Source organism: Eublepharis macularius, chromosome 7 (genome assembly GCF_028583425.1).
Source record: "Eublepharis macularius isolate TG4126 chromosome 7, MPM_Emac_v1.0, whole genome shotgun sequence".
Lineage (NCBI taxonomy): Eukaryota > Metazoa > Chordata > Lepidosauria > Squamata > Eublepharidae > Eublepharis > Eublepharis macularius.
In genome coordinates this window covers 140,958,692-140,978,921 of record NC_072796.1, presented here as the reverse complement: position 1 = coordinate 140,978,921, position 20,230 = coordinate 140,958,692, and the positions used below count along the sequence as shown (strand labels likewise).

At 46.3% G+C, this 20,230-nt stretch overlaps 1 protein-coding gene across 1 annotated transcript in view; it reads left to right on the top strand.

Annotated features, from left to right (window-relative positions):
* The window catches only part of ARHGAP39 (Rho GTPase activating protein 39), a 225,971-nt gene that overhangs the window by 174,692 nt on the left and 31,049 nt on the right, over positions 1-20,230 (top strand). Inside the window, exons 4-5 of the mRNA XM_054985596.1 lie at positions 1,822-3,214; positions 10,904-11,465. Of these exons, the coding sequence (XP_054841571.1) occupies positions 1,822-3,214; positions 10,904-11,465 (1,955 nt within the window). The remainder of the gene's footprint in view (positions 1-1,821; positions 3,215-10,903; positions 11,466-20,230) is intronic.

Sequence of the window (20,230 nt, the reverse complement as noted above, 5' to 3'; positions counted from 1 at the left end):
CCTTTAAGACCAACCAACTTTATTGTAGCATAAGCTTTCAAGAACCACAGCTCTCGTCAGATGCATCTGACGAAGAGAGCTGTGGTTCTCGAAAGCTTATGCTACAGTAACGTTGGTTAGTCTTAAAAGCACTACTGGACTCTTTACTTTATTCCCTTTGGTGCTTACTGCATGTACTGTGCCCTCCCACAGCTGTGAGTCCCTCAAGATTTCTTTATTCCTCCCGATTTTCCTGCTCTCTGAGACTCAGTTGATGGGGAAGATAAAACAGCAGGGGCGCAGGAATATTGATTCCTTTAGAACCAGGCTTCTCACAATCCCGGTACTCAATAAAAATCAGCCACAGCCAGTATCGTGAGGCTATTTAACCTCCCCATTCTGTTTTCTAGATTGAAAATGCTCCCCCCACCCTGTTACTTGAAGTCATTGTAGGGAAATAAGACTGGCATGGTCTGCCTAAAGCTGCAGAGTGGAGAGGGGGTGGGTTTTTGACTGGGGGGAAGAACTACCCCTCTCCTCCTCTAGCCCTGTAACCCCAATCCGTATCTCCTTCTTTTCTCCGCTCTCCAGACTGCTTTTGAGAGCCAAATAATAACTCTGATCTTCCAGCGGAATTAGCCGTGTTAGTCTGTAGTTGCAAAATAGTAGAGTCCAGTAGCACCTTTAAGACTAACCAACTTTATTTTAGCATAAGCTTTTGAGAACCACAGCTCTCTTTATCAGATGCAACTTTATTCTACCATAAGCTTTTGAGAACCACAGCTCTCTTCGTCAGATGCATCGTCAGCTTTTGAGAACCACAGCTCTCTTTGTCAGACAGTGAGCATCTAACGATGCATCTGATGAAGAGAGCTGTGGTTCTCAAAAGCTTACGATGCATCTGACGAAGAGAGCTGTGGTTCTCGAAAGCTACAGTAAAGTTGGTTAGTCTTAAAGGTGCTACTGGACTCTTTGCTATTCTGATCTTCCAGGCAAGGAACCCCCAGCCTTGCGTATAACTTGAGTCATGGTGCTTTGGTCTGTATGTTCAAAGCAAGAAATAGTGTGTAAGGCTCTTGGTGGGTGGTGAATCTCTCAAATACTTGGGCATGTAAATAAATAAATACTCGGTTTTGTGCCTCGCTGGGTCTTCAATAGTTTATTAATTGTAATTACTTTTATGATTTTATGATGGATTTTCAAGCCATCTCAGGCAGGTTCTCTGGGGGGGATGGCATAGAAATATTCTAAGTAAATACATGTGTCCAGAACAACTTCCCGCATTTTGAGAAGATTGCGGAACTAGGGAGCACTCCTAATAACGATGCCCTCTAAACTTCATGTTCTTCTCCAGCCAGGGCCTCTTCCTCATCACTCTCTTTGGGGTTGAAGGGCTTTTAATGACGGCTGTTAGTGGTACAACCAAAATGTCAGTGGCATTTCCTCGTTTATCACATTCTGACATTTCTCAGGGCCGTTTGATGTCACGTGTCTATTCACGATTGGGTCAAAGAACACGTTGCTCAGACATTGTGTCTCCTTGGCCATTCAGAACCAATTCTGCACAGGAAAATCCAGTTCAGAACCATTCAGAAGCATTCAGCACAGGAAAATCCAGTTGCCAATTATTGCTAAATTGCATTGAAAGTGCATTATCCGACACGTGAAAAAACAGTTCCCGTATAGAACACAGTATCTCGAACAGGGATGGCGTCCTTTTGCAGGATGTACGGCGTCCAGCCTGTTGATGCTCTAGGATAGTCACAACATCGACGAGAAGGTAGGTTTTACGCCGCCCCTGTTTCTGACCAGCTGTTTGTGTTCTCTCTCCCCCCTGCTCAGGGCGTCATCTCTCAGGTGGAACACGGGCACCAAAGAGCGGATGCTTATCAAAGTGACGGACCGCGAGCCCAGCTTTCTCATGCACCAGGGCAATGGCTACCATGACAACCAGCAGGGGACACGATCACGCAGGCCGTCGGGGGGGCAGCCATCCCCCAACCTCCAAACTTTTGCCCCCGATTCGGACAACTCTGTCTTCTTCCCAGAGAGGAAGCCGTCCCCCTTCCTCAAGCGGGCTGACCATATAGGCAGCTGCTCGCCCCTGCTTGGACGGGGAGACTCGTTCTGTTCCCCGCTCCAAGCCCAGCACCGAAAACACTCCAGCGAGTCCCAGCCCTCCTCCCCACGCTACGCCTACGAGCCACCCTTGTACGAGGAACCTCCCATGGAGTACCAAGCCCCCATTTATGACGAGCCCCCCATGGACATGCAGTTTGAGGCCAGCGGCAGCTACAAAGCTGGTTCCCCACAGAAGTCGCCCATCCGCAAGCCCCAGTCCTTCCTGCAGTCCCCCAAGCAGGGCTCCAACTCCCCCTACCAGCAGCTGGTGTTGACCAAGCAGAAGGGTCCCGACCGTTTCATGAGCCTGGAGTACAGCCCGGCTGGCAAGGAATACGTTAGGCAACTCGTGTACGTCGAGCAGTCGGGCTCCAGTCCCAAGATGAAGACCGGGCTCCGGCACAAGTATTCCCCCAACCCTATTGGCGGCTCCTACTCCTTGCAGCACAACCCCTGTCTGATGAGGGACCAGCGCTTGGAGGTCAAGTCCGGGGACTACAGCAGCATGGAAGGAGCCGACTTCCGGCATAGCCCCCCCATCGGCCAGGCCTCCCAGGGCGAAGACTCCATGTCGTGGTCCAGCCAGCAGAACACCCTGTCCTCCACGGGTTACTCCCCTGGCACCCGCAAGCGGAAAAGCAGGAAGCCCTCCCTCTCGTACGACCCCAACGCCTCCTCCACAGACGGCTCAGGGGAGAGGGAGGATGAGCTGCTGGAGGAGAAGCCGTCATCCGGCTGTCACCGGTCCCAGATGAACCGCACGGAGAGCCGGTCCGTGGAGACCGAGTCGACGAGGAGCTTCCCGGAGCCCTTCCTGGCCCAGGCGCGACTGGCGTGGGAGGCTCAGCAGGCGCACTACCACATGAAGCAGCGGAGCAGCTGGGATTCCCAGAAGGACGGCTCGGGCTACGAGAGCGATGGGGCTGTGCCCCTCCCCATGCCGGGCCCGGTGGTGCGTGCCTTCAGCGAGGACGAGGCTTTGGCCCAGCAGGAGAACAAGCACTGGAAGCGCAACACCTTTGAGAAGCTGGGCTTTCCTCAGATCCTCCTGGAGAAGAGCGTCTCTGTGCAGACAAACCTGGCCTCACCTGAGCCCTACCTGCATCCGTCTCAGGTAAGGCACCTGAAACTACAAGGTGGGTTTTAAAGTGGTCTGCCTGTGGGGCAGTGTTCTGGGATTGTCCGTTGTGGGAGCAAATAAGATCTTCAGGGCAGAGGTGGAGATGTTGATTAAGAAAGGTTGGATCCTGTGGTACTTTTCTCTAATGTAAGGAGCCTCCCTCTGATGCTTTATGTCAGGGGAGGGCTCCTTCCACTATCAGAAAGCCCCTCTCCTTACAGAATGGACCCCTGGGATCCAACTCAAAGCCCTTCAGTTTTGTTCCATAGTTAAGATCTCAGAATTACCATATTGGAGGCTCTGAATCAATCAGAATCATAGAATCATAGGGTTGGAAGGGATCTCTAGGGTCATGTAGTCCAGCCCCCTGCACAATGCAAGAAATTCACAGCTACCCCTGACACACACCTGATGACCCTTTCTGCATGCCCAGAAGGTGGCAAAACACCGTCAGGATCCCTGGCCAAACTGGCCTGGGGGAAATTGCTTCCTGGCCCCCAATGAACACCTTACTGGAATTACCAAATGAACACCTTGCTGGAAATGTATGTTTTGAAGCAGTTTGGTTTTTCGTTTGGGTCGTATTGTCACTTGGCGCCGTTTTTATTTCTTTGCCCTCAGCGTCCCTCGGTTTCCCTTCCCCATGCTACCTTTTAATCTGATTCTGTAACAAGCGATACCGTTTTGTCAATATGACCAACACCCAGAAACAAAATAAAAGAGTTGCACCAGCCGATCGGATGTAATGGCACTGAGGGCAAAGAGCAAGAAAAATTGTGCCTGGAAGAGCACGTCATGGCCTGGCTTTGACGGTGGGTCAACCTTTCTCCCCCTCCAAACCTGGATGCCAGTTAGGAGTCTTCAGCTGCATTTTTGTCCAGAGTTCCCAGTTCAGGGAGAAAGGGTGCCTGCTCCCAAAGGTGTGAGAACGGGTAGGATCAGATGCAGCAACTGATTGAACGGGATCTTTAGGTTTCTGCCCTATGATCTTGGAAGCTCTGAGCAGTTGGTATTTAAGGAACAACACAGGGAAGTCCACGAGAGAATAGCTCAAAAGCATCCTATTCTGGGAAAGGAAAGACTTTTGTGTGACTAACAGGCAGGGGACAAAAGCTTCAAAGAAGCTCTGATGAGTCATGCTTGGCGCTCGCTGCTTGCCCAGTGAGCATGAATGAGCCTGGCCTGATCTCAGCCTCCCTGATTCATCAGCACACGATGCGAGAGGCTTCTCAAAAGCATTTGGGTCCCTGTGTGTTCACTCCTTTGAATTTGCTTTTTTTAGAAAGCACATGCAGCACTCCCCCCCCCTCCCGCCCCCTGCCCGAGGCTGCTCGGTTTTCCGAGACTCGAGTCCAGTAGCACCTTAAAGACCAATAAGATTTCTAGCGTATGAGCTTTTCAAGGGTGAAAATCTTCCTTTGTCAGAATCAAGATAACGTTTTCCGAGAGATCCCAAGATGGTTCTTTACCAAGCAGAGTTCATGCACTGCAGAGATACAGAAGTACAACTGGGGAGAGCTGAGCTGAAGGAATAAACAAGGCTTTAAGGCCGTGAATTTTTTTGGGTATTAGTTAGCAGAGTGCAGAATTTGCGCAGTGGACATAATAAGAACAAACTCCCATCTTTAACTCTAGAAAAATACTTTACTACATAATAGGGTGAAAGGTTACATTGGCAGACGATAAAGGATAGCTAGCTAGCTTGGATTCAGAGGAGTTAGCTGTGTTAGTCTGTAGTTGCAAAAGAGTAAAAACTCCAGTAGCACCTTTAAGACTAACCAACTTTATGGAGGCATAAGCTTTTGAGAACTACAGCTCTCTTTGTCAGTTGCATCTGATGAAGAGAGCTGTAGTTTTCGAAAGCTTAAGCCTCCATAAAGTTGGTTAGTCTTAAAGGTGCTTCTGGACTTTTTACTATCTAGCTTGGCTTCGTCTTGCTGGTAAGACTTACCGCTTAGAGAGTTAGCACAGACTGTTACATCGTGGACTGTGACACTGAAACAAAGAGCAATAAACCTTAGTATATGTTTCTAGCTATAATAATAATAATAATAACATTCGATTTATATACCGCCCTTCAGGACAACTTAATGCCCACTCAGAGCGGTTTACAAAGTGTTATTATTACCCCACAACAATCACCCTGTGAGGTGGGTGGGGCTAAGAGAGCTCAAGAGAACTGTGACTCGCCCAAGGTCACCCAGCTGGCTTTGTGGAGGAGTGGGGAATCAAACCCGGCTCTCCAGATTAGAGTCCCGTGCTCTTAACCACTACACCAAACTGGCTCTAATTGCCCCCCCCCCAATAAACTGGTTGCCCAAAAGTGAATTCCACATCTTCTTAATTAAGCGTAAAGACTCCACTTTCTGTGGCGAGAAACTTAACTCGACAGCCAAACGGTGCTATGCAAATAAGTTTACTAATTAAGCATCACAATAACAGTTGAACACTTTTGTGACTGAATGAAGAACACTTGCTAAATTCCAACAGATACTCACTGTGCAGCTCAACTCCACCATAACCATCAACCCGAAGAAGGCACATTTACTTTTAGTTTCGGCATGAGGCCTGCACCTCAGCGAGGCTCACAGCTCTGACAGCAGCTGTATCAAGGTGGGAACCACCTGCCAGCCAGAAGCCCCACTCAGCGAGAGCCTTGCCCACTTACCAGAAACTTGGGGCAGCTGCCACGTTGGGGAACGGCGCTCTTCTGAGCCGCAGGTGACATGTCAAAAATTAGGATGTTCCCAGTCCTCCTGAGTGTAGAGAGAAATTGTGAAATGTGTGCGCAATGCCCGGAGCCAAATATTTCAAGTTCAGAGCCTGCACCTATGGTCTCACGGTGGTGTTAGGATGGGAAAAAAATCCCTGGAGGGAGTCTTTATAGTCTTTATGTGCATGTTCTGCGGTAGCTGCCAAATTTCATCCCAACCAAGAAAGCCTTGCTTTTGATGGTGAATTTATAGCAGAAGGGAAGGGGAATTCCACGGGGGTAGGACAGCCACCCAGGAAAACCAGTCGGAGTGCCACTGCTTCTCAAACTGGGTGCTGGGATGATACAGTCGAGGGGACATTCTTGGTGGGTCTTTGAGGCCCCTCCTTATTTATTACCTATCCTTTTAAGGTCCGTTATCCCCCATTTTCCCCCAACACCTGCTCAAGAACGCTAACAAAAGAGAATGTGACAGCAGCAGGCACAAAGCTTAAAACAAGGACATCAATAAAATACCTTCAAAACAATCCAATGAAATTCATGTCTCAGCAATAAAACCATCTGGATATATTTCTTCCGAACCAGCAGCATTATACAGCCATAAATGTGAAAGCAGGCTTAAAAAGGAGTTGAAAGATCTTCGTGGCGGGCCCCAGAGTTTGGCAGTGCCTGGGACCTAATTGCACGAATCCGAGAGGGTTTTTCTGTAGTGGGTCCAAACATGCTTGAAGTAGCATGCTATCTTTGATCGGTTCTTGCCCAGCATAATCAAAGAGACACTCAGAGCTCCTGAGCCAACATAAGGGGTTCCAAGTAGAGATGTAAAATTTCCAGAACAGTTAAAGCTATTGGGGGTGGGGGTGGGGGGGATCTTTCCTAGGTTTGTTTGAAAAAACAGATTTGGGGAGGGGGTGGGAATCAATTGTATGCAATAGTACGTCAAATATATTTGATGCATTTACTTTCACTATTTTAACAACGTAAAATGCACAATTCATTTCTTAGCATGTGAAATTCTGCTGTTTGTCATATTTATGGAACTTATACTTGTTAAATTCCTTTGTTTTCAACAAGCAAAGTTATGAATACACCAACACTTGAATGAGAAAGCAGCAAACTGCCACACCTTATGCTGTCTTAGCACATGTCCCTTAGTTTTTGCTTTTTGAGAGGTAGGAAAAAACAAAAGTTGAAAATAGCCAACAAATGTTGTCGCAAACAAAGGAGTTATTTAAAATAAAACTGGAAGCATATTTGAATATGGAGTTAAACTTCCTGTCTTTGAAAACAGTGAACATAACATATTATGATCATAGGTGTATTATATTAATTGTAGACAAAACTAGTCACAGTTAAACAATGTCTATAAAATGTTGTATATGTCTACATAGAGAAATTATTATCTAAGGAAGTAGATAATTTGGTGTAGTGGTTAAGAGTGGCAGGACTCTAATCTAGAGAGCCAGGTTTGATTCTCCACTCGTCCACTTGAAGCCAGCTGGGTGACCTTGGGTCAGTCACAGCTCTCTCAGAGCTCTCTCAGCCCCACCCACCTCACAGGGTGATTGTTGTGAGGATAATAATAACACACTTTGTAAACCGCTTTGACTGGGCATTAAGTTATCCTGAAGGACGGTATGAAAATTGAATGTTGTTATTATTATTGTCTTGCATAAAAATCATTTTGAGCTAGTCCTTTGTCTTAAAGCATTTCACTAATTCCAAGAGAGACAATTTTTATGGGAATGTTTATTCAGAATTCCCCCAGATCTCCAGTTTTTCCGTGGGAAAAAATCTGGAGTTGGAGGAGTAGAAATGTTTTCTTTTATCAGTTTTTCATCACTCCCTCACCACCACCTCTGTCACCACCACCTCTGTCACCTTTCGAGGCAGTGTGGGACACTTCCCCTCCAGCCCTCCACTCTCTCTCCACCCACGCTCAGGGACCCTCCAAGGCCATGTAGTCCCTGAGCTTCTAACAGCTGAGACCTGTGCCCTGTAATTGCGTTCCCTTCTCCACCTCCGTGGCTTTCTAGGAACTTGGGCTTCCCACTGTGTGGCTTGTTTGCATCGCAATTCATAGCTCTGAGAATCTCCGGGCTCGTTCCTTTGCACGTATGTAAAAAGCATGAGATTGATTATAAGCTTATCCCAGGTCCGTTTTAGTCCCTTCTTAGGCGTCTTAGACTGTTCTATGGCTTGAGTGGAGGGAAATGACCCCTCAGTCTTTGGAAATGATTTTGTATCACCTCACTGCTTTCGTGGAGTTGGGGGGGGGCAGCCTTGTGATCTGCTGGCAACTCGAGAAGGAGCTTAGACTTTAACAGCGCAGTCCTAAGCAGAGTTACTCCAGTCCAAGCTCATTGACTTCAACGGGCTTAGTCTGGAGTAACTCTTCTTAGGATTGCACTTTAAAAGACATAAAATGAAAAAATGAAATCCTGCCCACAAGTCATATCTGACTTATGGCAAAACCCCTGGTGGGGTTTTCATGGCAAGAGACTAACAGAGGTGGCTTGCCATTGCCTGCCTGTGCAAACCTGGTCTTCGTTGGAGGTCTCTCATCCAATTACTAACCAAGGCTGACCCTGCTTAGCTTCTGAGATCTGATGAGATCAGGCTCACCTGGGCTATCCAGATCAGGGCTAAAAAAAGTTCTGAACTTTTGTCATTAAAAATGGCGCTGGCAAACCATTTTAAGGACGTGTAATGCTTAGGTTTTGTGGGGTTGTGTAAGTGTTCCCATAGGAGAGGCTTGCCTTCATTTTAAAAAGCCCCAATAGCATAAGCACATGTAAAGCTTTCCCCTGGAACATGGAAATGGTGGTTAATCTGGGCTTGGAACCTCACTTGGCAGTGACTTAACTCATTTACAGAGGAGAGGGGCTCTTCTTATTTGAGGCGGGCCCTTAGCTCAGTAGCAGGGCATGCCATTCCCAGCGTTTCCGTCTAAAAAAGGTAACAGGAAAGGTGTTTTGGGGGTGTGGAATGGTATAGTATGCTGTAGCACAATTTATATTTATTTATTTGTTGGATTAATGATCTGCTCCCCCACCCCCTCGAATGGGCTCAGAGAAGACCACAATATTCATAAATAAGTTTACAATAAAATCAACATTAAAAGCATAAAAAACAGTTCACACAATAAAATTCGGCGGCAATCCGTATTGCTCAATGCTGACCGAAAACATCCGCTTAGATGGGGGTGGGCAGACAACATTAATATATTGGTGGAGAAAACTGCAGGTGAGGTTTTTTCCCCTATCCCCCTCAACAGGAAACGAGCAGAGGAGCTTGCCCCTGCCTTGGCCTCCACCATATGCCTGGCGGAACATCTCTGTCTTGCAGGCCTGGTGGAAGGATAGTAAATCTCGCTGGGCCCATGTTCCAACAGACAGAGAGTTCCACCAGGTTGGTGCCAGGACCGAAAAGGCCCTGGCCCTGGTTGAGGCCAGGCAAGCATCCTTGGGGCCAGGGACCACCAGCAGTTATTTGTTGGACGAAGAGAGCACCCTCCGGGGAACATATGGTGAGATCTCGTCAGGTATCAAAAGCTAAGCGGGGTCAGTACTTGGATGTGGGACAGCCAAGGAAGGCCCTGGCAAACCACCTCTGCTTCTCACTTGCCTTGAACACCCCTTACTGGGGTTTCCATATTGGTTGTGACTTAAAGACACATGCGTACATACAGAAATAGCCTTCACATAACACCACAAAAATACCGCATCAGCGTAGACTTTTCTAGGCTGGATGGACGGAAGAGGTCTGACTCAGTATAAACCAGTTTTGTGTGTTTAAAAATGTAATCATCGGAAGCAGATTAGCCTACTGGGTAACCAGATTTTTCCAACAGGAATGAGTTTACAGCAAGTCATACTTTCACCATGAACATTTGTTAACAATGTTCTCAGATACGTATGTTAGCTGAATGAGAGGATACAGAAAAATGCGGTAGGCAATATTGACAGTATCGATCATCACAATTTAACACAGTGCACACTCAGTGACACTTAAAATGCTTCGTAAAATGGAGTTGACTGTATCACACGCAACTACATCATTGTTCAAAAATATAGAACTTGATAACAACAACATTTGTTTTATATACTGCCCTCCAGGACCGCTCAACATCCAGTTAGAGCGGTTTATGAGGTGTGTTGTTATTCTCACGACAATCACCCTGTGAGGTGGGCAGGGCTGAGAGAGCTCTGAAAGAGCTGTGACTGACCCAAGGTCACCCAGCTGGCTTCAAGCGGGAGGAGTGGGGAATCAAATCTGTCCTACTGCTCTTAACCACGACACCAAACTCATTTCTGTTCACTAGAAAAGAGGTCAGCTTAGGCTTAATCTTTCCAGCCACCAGTAGGTCTATCCAGGGTTTTTTTTCTGGGAAAAGAGATGGCGGAACTGTCCAGAGGGCAATGAGGAAGAAACACACGGGATTCTTTGAAATCATATTATTTTCAAGCACGTTTGCCGAGTATTTTCAGTAGGTGCCGGAACTCCGTTCCCCTGCGTTCCCCCTGAAAAAAAGCCATGGGTCTATCTGTGACTCCAACAGCTCTCCAGTCTCCACCGTCACAGGTGGACCTCGATCCCAACCCTGTTGACTAAATTTAATGTAGCCCTCCCTCTCACTGAGCCGTGATCTCTTCCTCTGAAGCACAACATAGCAATAGCCAGCTTTATCTGCAATGCTGGACAACAAAATGGGGGGAAAGGTGCAGTTTGCCGATGACTCAAGTGCTGCCATATTGTAGGTGACATTTATAGGGAAATGACACACGTAGCCGGCCAGGGCTGAAATACAACTGTGTGACAGAGGCAACAGCTGCTGTTTCCACCAGCAGAGCGTGAAGAGGAAGGGAGTAGAAGCTGGGGAGGGGGGGGGATCCAGCTCTCTTGGGTTGATGGCGATGAATTCTCTTAGCAAACAGGTGGGTCACCTGGTCTTGTCTTTCCTTCCCCAGTCCGAGGATCTCGGCGCCTGCGCACAGTTTGAGAGCAGCAGACAGAATCGGAACATGATGCCTAGCACCAGCTGTGTCTTCCCGACCTTCAACCTGAGGAAGCCTTCCTCGGAGACGGACATTGAGAACTGGGCCTCCAAGCACTTCAACAAGCACACGCAGGGCCTCTTCCGGCGCAAAGTCTCCATCGCCAACATGCTGGCTTGGAGCAGCGAGTCCATCAAGAAGCCCATGATCATGACCACCGATCGCAACGTCAAGAAGGAAGCCTGCGAGATCTTCAAGCTGATCCAAATGTACATGGGGGACCGGCGGGCCAAGGCGGACCAGCTCAACGTCGCCCTGGAGATTGCCACCAAAGGCTGGAGCATGCAGGGCCTGCGAGACGAACTCTACATCCAGCTGTGCCGGCAGACCACGGAGAACTTCCGCTACGAGAGCCTGGCTCGCGGGTGGGAGCTCATGTCGATCTGCCTGGCCTTCTTCCCGCCCACCCCCAAATTTCATTCGTACCTAGAAGGATACATTTACAGGCACATGGATCCGGTAAACGACACGAAAGGTAAGGGCAAGAGAGGGGAGACCTCGGCAGGTCCGGCACAGCCCCTTTGCAGACCAGGAGCTCTTCTTTGTGTTTTCGGTTGTCGACTTGCCTCCAAAGTTGGCCACCACCCCCCTCCCCAGGTCAGTTCTGGGTTTTGACACTGGCATTCCCTTTCTGAGCAAAATCCAGCTTTAGATCAAATGGGAAATGAGTGTGGTGGGCTTGAGCGAAACCCAAGCATTGTGCACAGTGCCAGTTTTGAGCTGTTTTGTGTTTCAGTTTCCACTGTGTTATTCCACGTACCACAGAATAGGACTTGATCACCTCTTCCGCTCCGCGTGCAATAGGACAGGGACCCACTTGACGGAGTAAACTTAGCCAATTGTAGATTTCCCCATTTCACTACTAGTCTGAGCAATAACTCAAGGCATTTAAACTTGGTGATCGTAGAACTAAAAAGGTTTATTTAGCAATAAGCCTTGAGGCAGTCAATCTGGTAACTGAATGCATACAGGAAAGAAGTAGCACCTGTAATTTATACCTTTCCGTTGACACAGAAAAAATGGTGTACAATTCATAAGATCTCAGTTCTGTAAACAAACAGCCAGTGCTTTCAAACAATTAAGTCGAAGTCCACGATCTTCTGAACAGTGTAGATTGACAGGTGATAGCCAGGAATTAAAAGGAACACTGTAAGAATAACGTTCTTGGATGGCACCATTCATTTCCAGACATAACTGGGAAAGGATACCCCAAGGCCGGAGCTAAATATCTCCGGATATAAACAATTTTTAACCTTCAGTATATAGTGGAAGTTAACTTGCTGTGTTTTTGTCTTATGGCCTCCATATTATAATGTTGCAATAAGAATTGCAGGAGCAGGAGTGCAAAACACAAGAGTGTAGAAGGATTTTCTCACAAGCTTTGAGCAGCCCAGATCAATGAGTTTTTATTGGGAATAAGGGGGCTACCCCCCCAAATTCCCTAACATCTTCCTCCTTCATTAAAAAAAAATATAGACAAAGTAGACATGGCTGTGTTTGGTTGTTGCGGATTTGCTGTTTGTTTCTTGTGCAAGAGAGAATCTCCTGGTTTCCACCACCCCCGTTTCTTCTCTTTCCCGTGTTCTGTGGCAGCCATTTCACTAAGGACGTGCGTCTGAGTTTTAACTCCAGCCTGTAGGCCGGTCACACACTCTCAGCCTAACTTGTGAGCCTGTGCGGTGTAGTGGTTAGCGCATCAGACCACGATCTGGGAGGCACCGATTGGAGCGCCTACTCTGTCGTGGAAAGCAGTCACACACGCTGGGCCTAATCTGCCTCACGGGCTTGTTGTGAGGATAAAACAGAGAGGAGAATGACATAAGCCACTTTGGGTCCCCTTTGTGGGGAGAGATGAAGTAAATAAATAAAATAATACTGTTTAGATAAATAATATTGTGTCCTGGTTCACTTGTTTGAGCCTTCTGAGCTAATAACACTTAAGTGGTCCGAGATACCAGCAGTCCTATCGGGTGCTTTTGTGAGACTCTTTCTCGAATTGTGATGGGAATGGGCTGTTCACCGGTTCACCTCCTTTTAGCTTGTTAGGGAAAATGGGTTGCAAATACTTTATTTTATTTTTTAATATATATTTTTATTTCAGTTTCCAAACAAACAAACATAAAATATCATCTCAGAAGCTAAGCAGGTTTGGCCTTGATTAGTAATTGGATGGGAGACCTCCAACGAAGGCCAGGGTTGCAGAGGCAGGCAATGGCAAACCATCTCTGTGAGTCTCTTGCCATGAAAACCCCACCAGGGGTCGCCACAAGTCTGCTATGACTTGAGGGCAGGATTTCATTCATAGTCCTATAAGCCTAAAATAAAAACTGCATACATTTAAGTGGATCTTACTTAAAACTACTTATCCTCTTATTCTGTCTTTACCACCTATCTTCAAACTTGATAACATTTAAATCGTCTAATAACGTTTTTATTATACGTATGTATTACTTAACTCTTTCCTTCTATCATTCTCTTTGTTAATTGCCATCTATCTTCCATCTATCTTCAAATCTGATAACATTTTTATCATCTAATAACATCTTTATTATAAGCATGTATTACTTAACTCTTTCCTTCTATCATTCTCTTTGTTAAATTTAATTTTGTTCTTAGTTTTCAGCTATATAATTAAAAAACGCTTCCCATTTACCTCAAAATTCTAAAGTCAGTCTATAAAAGAGATTAATTTTTCGATTATCAGTTGCAAGTGTTTTAAATAAGTATTTGTACCAGTGAGTTTGAAGCACAGTATAGGATATGGGCAAGTTGAGTAAATCTGTTTTCATTATCTTATTTCATTTGCTTCATTTGTAGCCCGTCTTTCTCACTGAGACTCAGGGTGGAGCACAAAAGATAGAAAACAATTTGATCGTACACCACAAGACATCCAGTATCAATGCAGAAGGACTAGGATTTCGGAAATTACGAAATGATGCACACTGCCTAAGGCGTGACATAGCGGAAACAGTGATACAGGCAAACTAATGGAGTACAGATCCATCTATGGCTGTTAGCTGTAGTCTGTAAAGGGAACCTCCATGTTCAGAGGCAGTGTATCTCCAGCACTGGTTGCTGGAGGGGAAGGTTCCCCCTCCGTGCCTTGTGAGTCAGCCTTGCAGGGGCACCTGGACCTGAAGGTGACCCAGTGAAGCTGTTCCTTCAGTGGTCCTCATGAATCCCAAACCATACATGGTGGGTGGCATCTCATCATTGCAAGCAGCTCTCTCCAAGCCCAGTTCCTATCTTGGGACTATCTTGCGCTGAGCTGCAAGAAAAATGCTCTCAAGGGAGTGCAACAACTAGTCAGGGATGGGGGGGCAGGGTTTATCTCTCCTCACTTATGCACTCTGTCTTCTGCTAAAAAGGCCCCTCCCCTTTGGACAGGTGACTAACAACGCAATCCTATGGTGAGTTACTCCAGTCTAAGACCATTGAAGTCAATGAACTTAGATGGGAGTAACTCTCCATAGAATTGCACTGTAAATATCTGGATGCTCTTGTTGCATCGAGGTAGGTCCCACATTCCACAGAACGTCCGTCTCGGGTGGACACCTGCTCCAGCCTTGCTCTATGAGGTTGGAGCTGGGGTTTCCAGCGTGCCTCGAACACAGGGCCGTATTATTCATAAGGCTGACTAGGCCAAAGCCGCAGGGACTAGGGGCCCATCAATTTTTTTTTTTTTGCTGAGGCACACCCCCACATAAATTATAATGAATTGATTCTCTTATATGACCTCTATTAATAAGATAATTAACTACTTCCTTCTTGAAGTGAAACAGATCGTCTCTTACATTAAAACAATTATCCATAAATTATATATATTTTAGTAAATAATAAAAAATCATTAACTTAAAAATATTACAGTATTGGAAATGGACAAATTAACTTCATTAATGAAAGGGCAAATGGAAGAATACTTTTCTGTCCCATGGACCCCCTTCTACAACTGGATTAAAATTAAATATAAAGACTAGAATGTAAAAATATATAAAGGTACTATTGTAACTTATTACCAGTAACCACAGTCGAACACTTGGTAGGAAAAATATGATGTATAGATAACTAGAATGTTGATGTAAGCAGTTTAAATGACTTTTTTCTTTTTCTCTTCTCTTCTATCTCTCCTCCTTAATTCTCCTCTTTCCTATTTCTACTTTTATGGAAAAACCAATAAAATATATTTAAAAAAATATTACAGTATTGAACAATTATACCTTCAAAATGTGCTTTCCTGAAAAGTTCTACTTTTGCAATAAAAATATTTTTTAAACGGTGAATAGAATTCTTCAGGAGACCTGTAACGAGACAGTTCCCGTGTCTAAAACCAAGTTTCAACTTGCCAAGAGAAAGATGGATCTCTCTCCGGGGAAGCCGAAAGCAGTTAGTCTTTAGACCTGTCAAACAGATAAGTTCTTTGAACCAGCTGTTTATCAGTACATTTATTTATATAGGGTTCAATATTGCTTTGCAACTCCCCATCAAACACACAGACACCAATCTAGAGTTTATTTCACTTTATTGAAAATACACCCTAGTTTTTTAATGAAGCAAGCAATCAAAATATAAATGGCTATTAATATGAATCCTATAACAACAGAACATAGAAAGGCAATAAGAAATAAGTTCACTAACATTTCTCAATAAATCCTAAGTTTACATTGCTCAAAGTTTCTATGAAATACATAGGTAGAAATAGGTTCTCACCTAGATTCTCCCAAGAGATCTCTTCCATCAGTACCCTGCTTATTCTTTCTGTGTTTGCAATTATATACCTAATCATATGTAAATATTTAGGGTCTATTCACATGATAGCACAAACAAATATTGATTGGTTTGACACTTCACTGAATATTCATAATTTCATAGTACAGCCTTCCAATTAGTTAAAAAATTATGTCATAATCTGAACTTCACAACAAAACTACAAATCTCTAACAAGTGTCAGGAAAAGTTAAGTTGGACGATCACCATTGGTTGAATCTCTGATAGAGGAACATCAATCTCGGTAGAGTCCACTATTTTAATTAATTGTCAAAGGATGAAAGCACACCTGTTGAATTACCTTACACATAGAAAAAATACACTGAAAGTTCATGCAAAGTTTAAAAGTTCATCTAGAGAGTATAGAAGCTAGGCCTAGTATTGTTCAGTATTGATTATTGGCATATGATCTTAATCTATATTAGCATAACAGACCCTCAAAATGGATATAGGGCTATGTACTGCGGTCTAGTACCTACTGTACCAGAGTCAGGTTGTCAGCTGTAGTGGGGTGAAAGACTGAAGTGCCGGAGGGGGCCCGATATGCCTGAAAGCCCAGGGGCCCAGCCGTGGGTTACTACGGCCCTGCTCGATTGTGTGCTTTTTCTGAGCCCCTGGACCATGCAGCCAAGGGAGCCGTCCGTGAGAACTGTCTCCACCTGTCTGCTACTTGCATTCCCTTGGCAGATGCGGAAAAAGTCCCAGGTGACTTTGGAGGAATGAGATCTGTGCTGCACCACTGGAGTTTGGGGGAACCCACCACAAAGGAAGCGCAGGCCAAGGAGAGTCAGGATCTTGACCTTTTTGGTCCCCCTTTCTCCGTGCTCTGTCGACCGCTTGGAAACCGCAGCTGCCGCCTGGCTGTCAAAGCTGTATTTCATCTGCCTCTCGCTCAGTGTGTCATTTCCTTATAAATGTCACCGGCAATATGGCAGTCCTTGAATCTTTCTGCAGTGCCCCCCCCCCCACACTCACACACTTTCTGCAGCCGTGCTTTGCGGTTAAGACTGGTAATTGCTTATTCGAGGCAGTGTTAACTGAAGACTGTTGTTCTAAACCATTAACCACCAAACCACATACCAGCTCCTGACCCAGTCCTCCCCTGCTAATATTCTCTGCCTGATGAGCAGGAAGAAGAAAACGATTCCGCTAATGAGGTGTGAAAATGCAGCGCTTGGTTGCTTTGGGTGCTCCCTCATTTAGGTCTGTGAGGCAGCTTCACTTTGGGGGGTGCCCGCCTGACCCTCGCCGGAGTCTAGAAGCAGACTCTGCCGTTAGGCAAATCTGTGTCTGTGTCAGGAGGCTTGGCTTCCTTGACTCTGATTTTTTTTAAAAAGAAGGCTCTAGTCCTCTTTTTTTTTTTAAGTGCTTTTGTTTTTTTAAATATGCAGAAACTGTTTAAAATGAACTAGGGCCACAGTGTTGGGATTTTTACAAGTGTCATTCTCTTCAGTCATGAAAGAGTTAATTTGTTTGTAGAGACAACTAAATTTATCCAACACGTAGTCTGTCAAAGGATTTTACTGCATGCACAAAAGGGATTCAAGATTCAATTTTTGCATTTCCCCATTAAAAAAAAACTCATCCCAAGTTTTAGACCGGATGTTCCTCAGTGCCAGCATCTTGTACACTGTAGAGCCCCATGCTCACGGATGTGCTGTGTGTGTCTCTCTCATGTATCAGTTGTGCTAAATTCCATGTGCAGATGGACCCAGGAGGCCCTTTTTGGGGTTCGTGGCTGTTCTTCCCTCTGCTTCACCAGGCCGCTAGACTCCAGAGAAGACCAAGGTGGGATGTGACCTCCTTGGTGATCCCTATAAACAGCAGCTTAGATTTGATGCAGATAGGGAGAAAGGGGTAGGAGGCACACTGCCCGAAAAGAGCAAAGATGTGGGAATGGGCTAAAGAAGAGGCTAGGGATCCCAGCGTCCCTTTTCCTTCGAGTGGTTTTCATCTTTTCATGACGCCGGAAGCGGAATGGCTTCTCAGCAGGACATGGTCTTTTGATCCTTTGCAGCTACTAGAATGGTGCTGTAAAATTGGATGTGAGAAATTTATTTGGGTGGGAACGTTGTTTAACGTTGCTTGTGTATGACTTGTTTTCCCAGTGGTTAGAGTATTAGGCAGATACATCTCTGAATTTAGTATTTATTGCTGTATTTATTGAGCTGAAAGCACAGAGCACCTTCAACAGTAACTTGTGATGTCTGTAGAGTAGAAGTTTTGTAGCACGGTGCACTTTATAAAACAGTTAAAGATCAGCAACCTTCTCCGCGGAAGATCTTGTATCTTTCCACTGCTGTATCTTTTCATGGAAGTGAGTCACAAGTTTATGGTTGTTTCAGAAAGTGTCACTTAAGGGTGTGCTGTCCCAAGCCCTCCGTGGGTCCAAAGATGGCCATTTGGGAAACCCTGCCCGTGCCACTCCCCGCTGAAATACCAGGAGGCGTTAGTAGTTGACCCACCAGTCAAACTCGTTTCTCACCCATCATCAGAGAGGCCTGTAACCTCGGGAGTGAGACGTGGCAGCAAGGGGGGGGGCGGGTAGCGGGGCTGGGCGCTACAGAGGCCACCTTGTTCTGGCTGGGCCGGGTTGCTTCCCATCGCCTCCGTGCCGTGGCCTCACATCCTCTGTCCTGCATCTGTGGCTCTTTGTGATGTCAGGATGCAGGCAGGCTGCGAGTGGGCGATAGCCGGTGGGGGCAGCAGGCTCTCTCTCGCGCCTTTGGGCTTTGCAAGAGACAAAAACAAGAAGGGAACCAGTTGTGAGCTTCCCTCCCCTCCCTCACCCCCTGCTCCCTCTGTGCTGCCAGTGAAAGCACGGATTTAATGCAGGAGTTACGGGATGACGCCTTCTTTCTCCTCAAGGCATTGTATGCCCCAAACTGCAGTGTATTTTTCTTTCCTCCCTCCACAAAACTGCTGTGTCTAGTGCAAGACCACTAGTCCTTCAACCCTTTTATATGCATGGGCGGGGGGACTGATGGGACCCAGTCCTGAGTTGTTACCATACTGTTAGGGCATTTGCACGCTGCCGAATTGTAGATGAATGGGTAGTGGAGAGAGCTCTCCTAACTGAATTCTCAGCACCTGTACTAACTTACCATTCCCAGGGTTTTTGGAAACGCTGTGACATAACTGCTGTAAAGCTAGTACAGACAAACCCGTTCTTTCTCCTCTTCCTCTCTCTCCATCTTTCTGTGTCTTCTTTTGGAAGTTTCATGGGGCAGGGCAGCTGGTGTGACCTTGATGTGGGTCTTAACTCACACAGTCCCACGTTTAGTTTATTCGGTGTTTATTCGTTGTTTATTCGTTAATGAAAGCCGCTTGCCGTTCCAAAAAATAATGAAGGAGATCCGTCGTACACCGGCAGTGCTGGCAATATGCAACTACGGCCTTAGTTTTTCTGGAAAGGACCCACTTCTTTAATGCCAGGGAGAGAGCAACATGCCTGTTCCTACCCCTCCAGCTTGTAATTCCCGGGTAGAAAGAATCTGTCTTGGCTGTGTCAATGCTGCCCTGGGAATTCACAGTGCCTGTAACTAGCCTCAAATTATTGCCCGGAATCCAAAGAAGCATTTAATTGCTCCTGCTCAAGGAACACTTACTTTATTTTATCTTTTTTTTTTTTGCTGGCCTGATTGCAGCCATTAATTAGGCAGCGGTGTTCCTGGACTTCCTGAGCAGCGCTAAGTGGCCGTGGAAAGCGGCTGGAAGACTCAGCTATGGATTGGGACTTCGCAGGGGAAGAGAGATTGGACGCCTCTCCCAGGCGGCTAGGAATGGAATAGCCTCCAAAAGCTGCAGGTAGCTCAGACAGGTGGTTTTAAAACGCAAGGGACTTTGCTGTCCATGTGTTAGTCACAGAGATACGCTTGCAGGGAGAGCGGACCAGGGCTTTATTTCAGCTGGAACGCGGGGGAACGGAGTTCCGACACCTCTTGAAAATGGTCACATGGCCAGTGGCCCTGCCCCCTGATCTCCAGACAGAGGGGAGTTGAGATTGCCCTACGCACCAGCGGTGCGTAGGGCAATCTCAACTCCCCTCTGTCTGGAGATCAGGGGGCGGGGCCACCGGCCATGTGACCATTTTCGCCGAGGGCAATTTAAACTTTAAAAAACTCCCCCCCCCCCGTTCCAGCTGACCCAAAGTGACGTCATTGTGTGGTCCTGAGTTCCACCACCTCTTCTCCCAGAAAAAAAGCCCTAGAGCGGACTATAAATAAAATAAAATAATGAACAATGAACAGAGGGGACAAAGAGTGGTAAGATGGGACGGACATCTTTCGATCAAGGATGTCAAACGCGGAACATCCCAGAGGTCTCTAACAGGTTCCGGAGGGTACAGTTCATCCACCGGTCTCCCTCCATAGGACTGGATCCTGGAGATCAGTTTTGGGTCGCCGTGGTGCCAGGAACTGATGACTGAACATTGCCATCGAGCTGGACCGATTTGCTGGCTCCAACCCGTAGAGG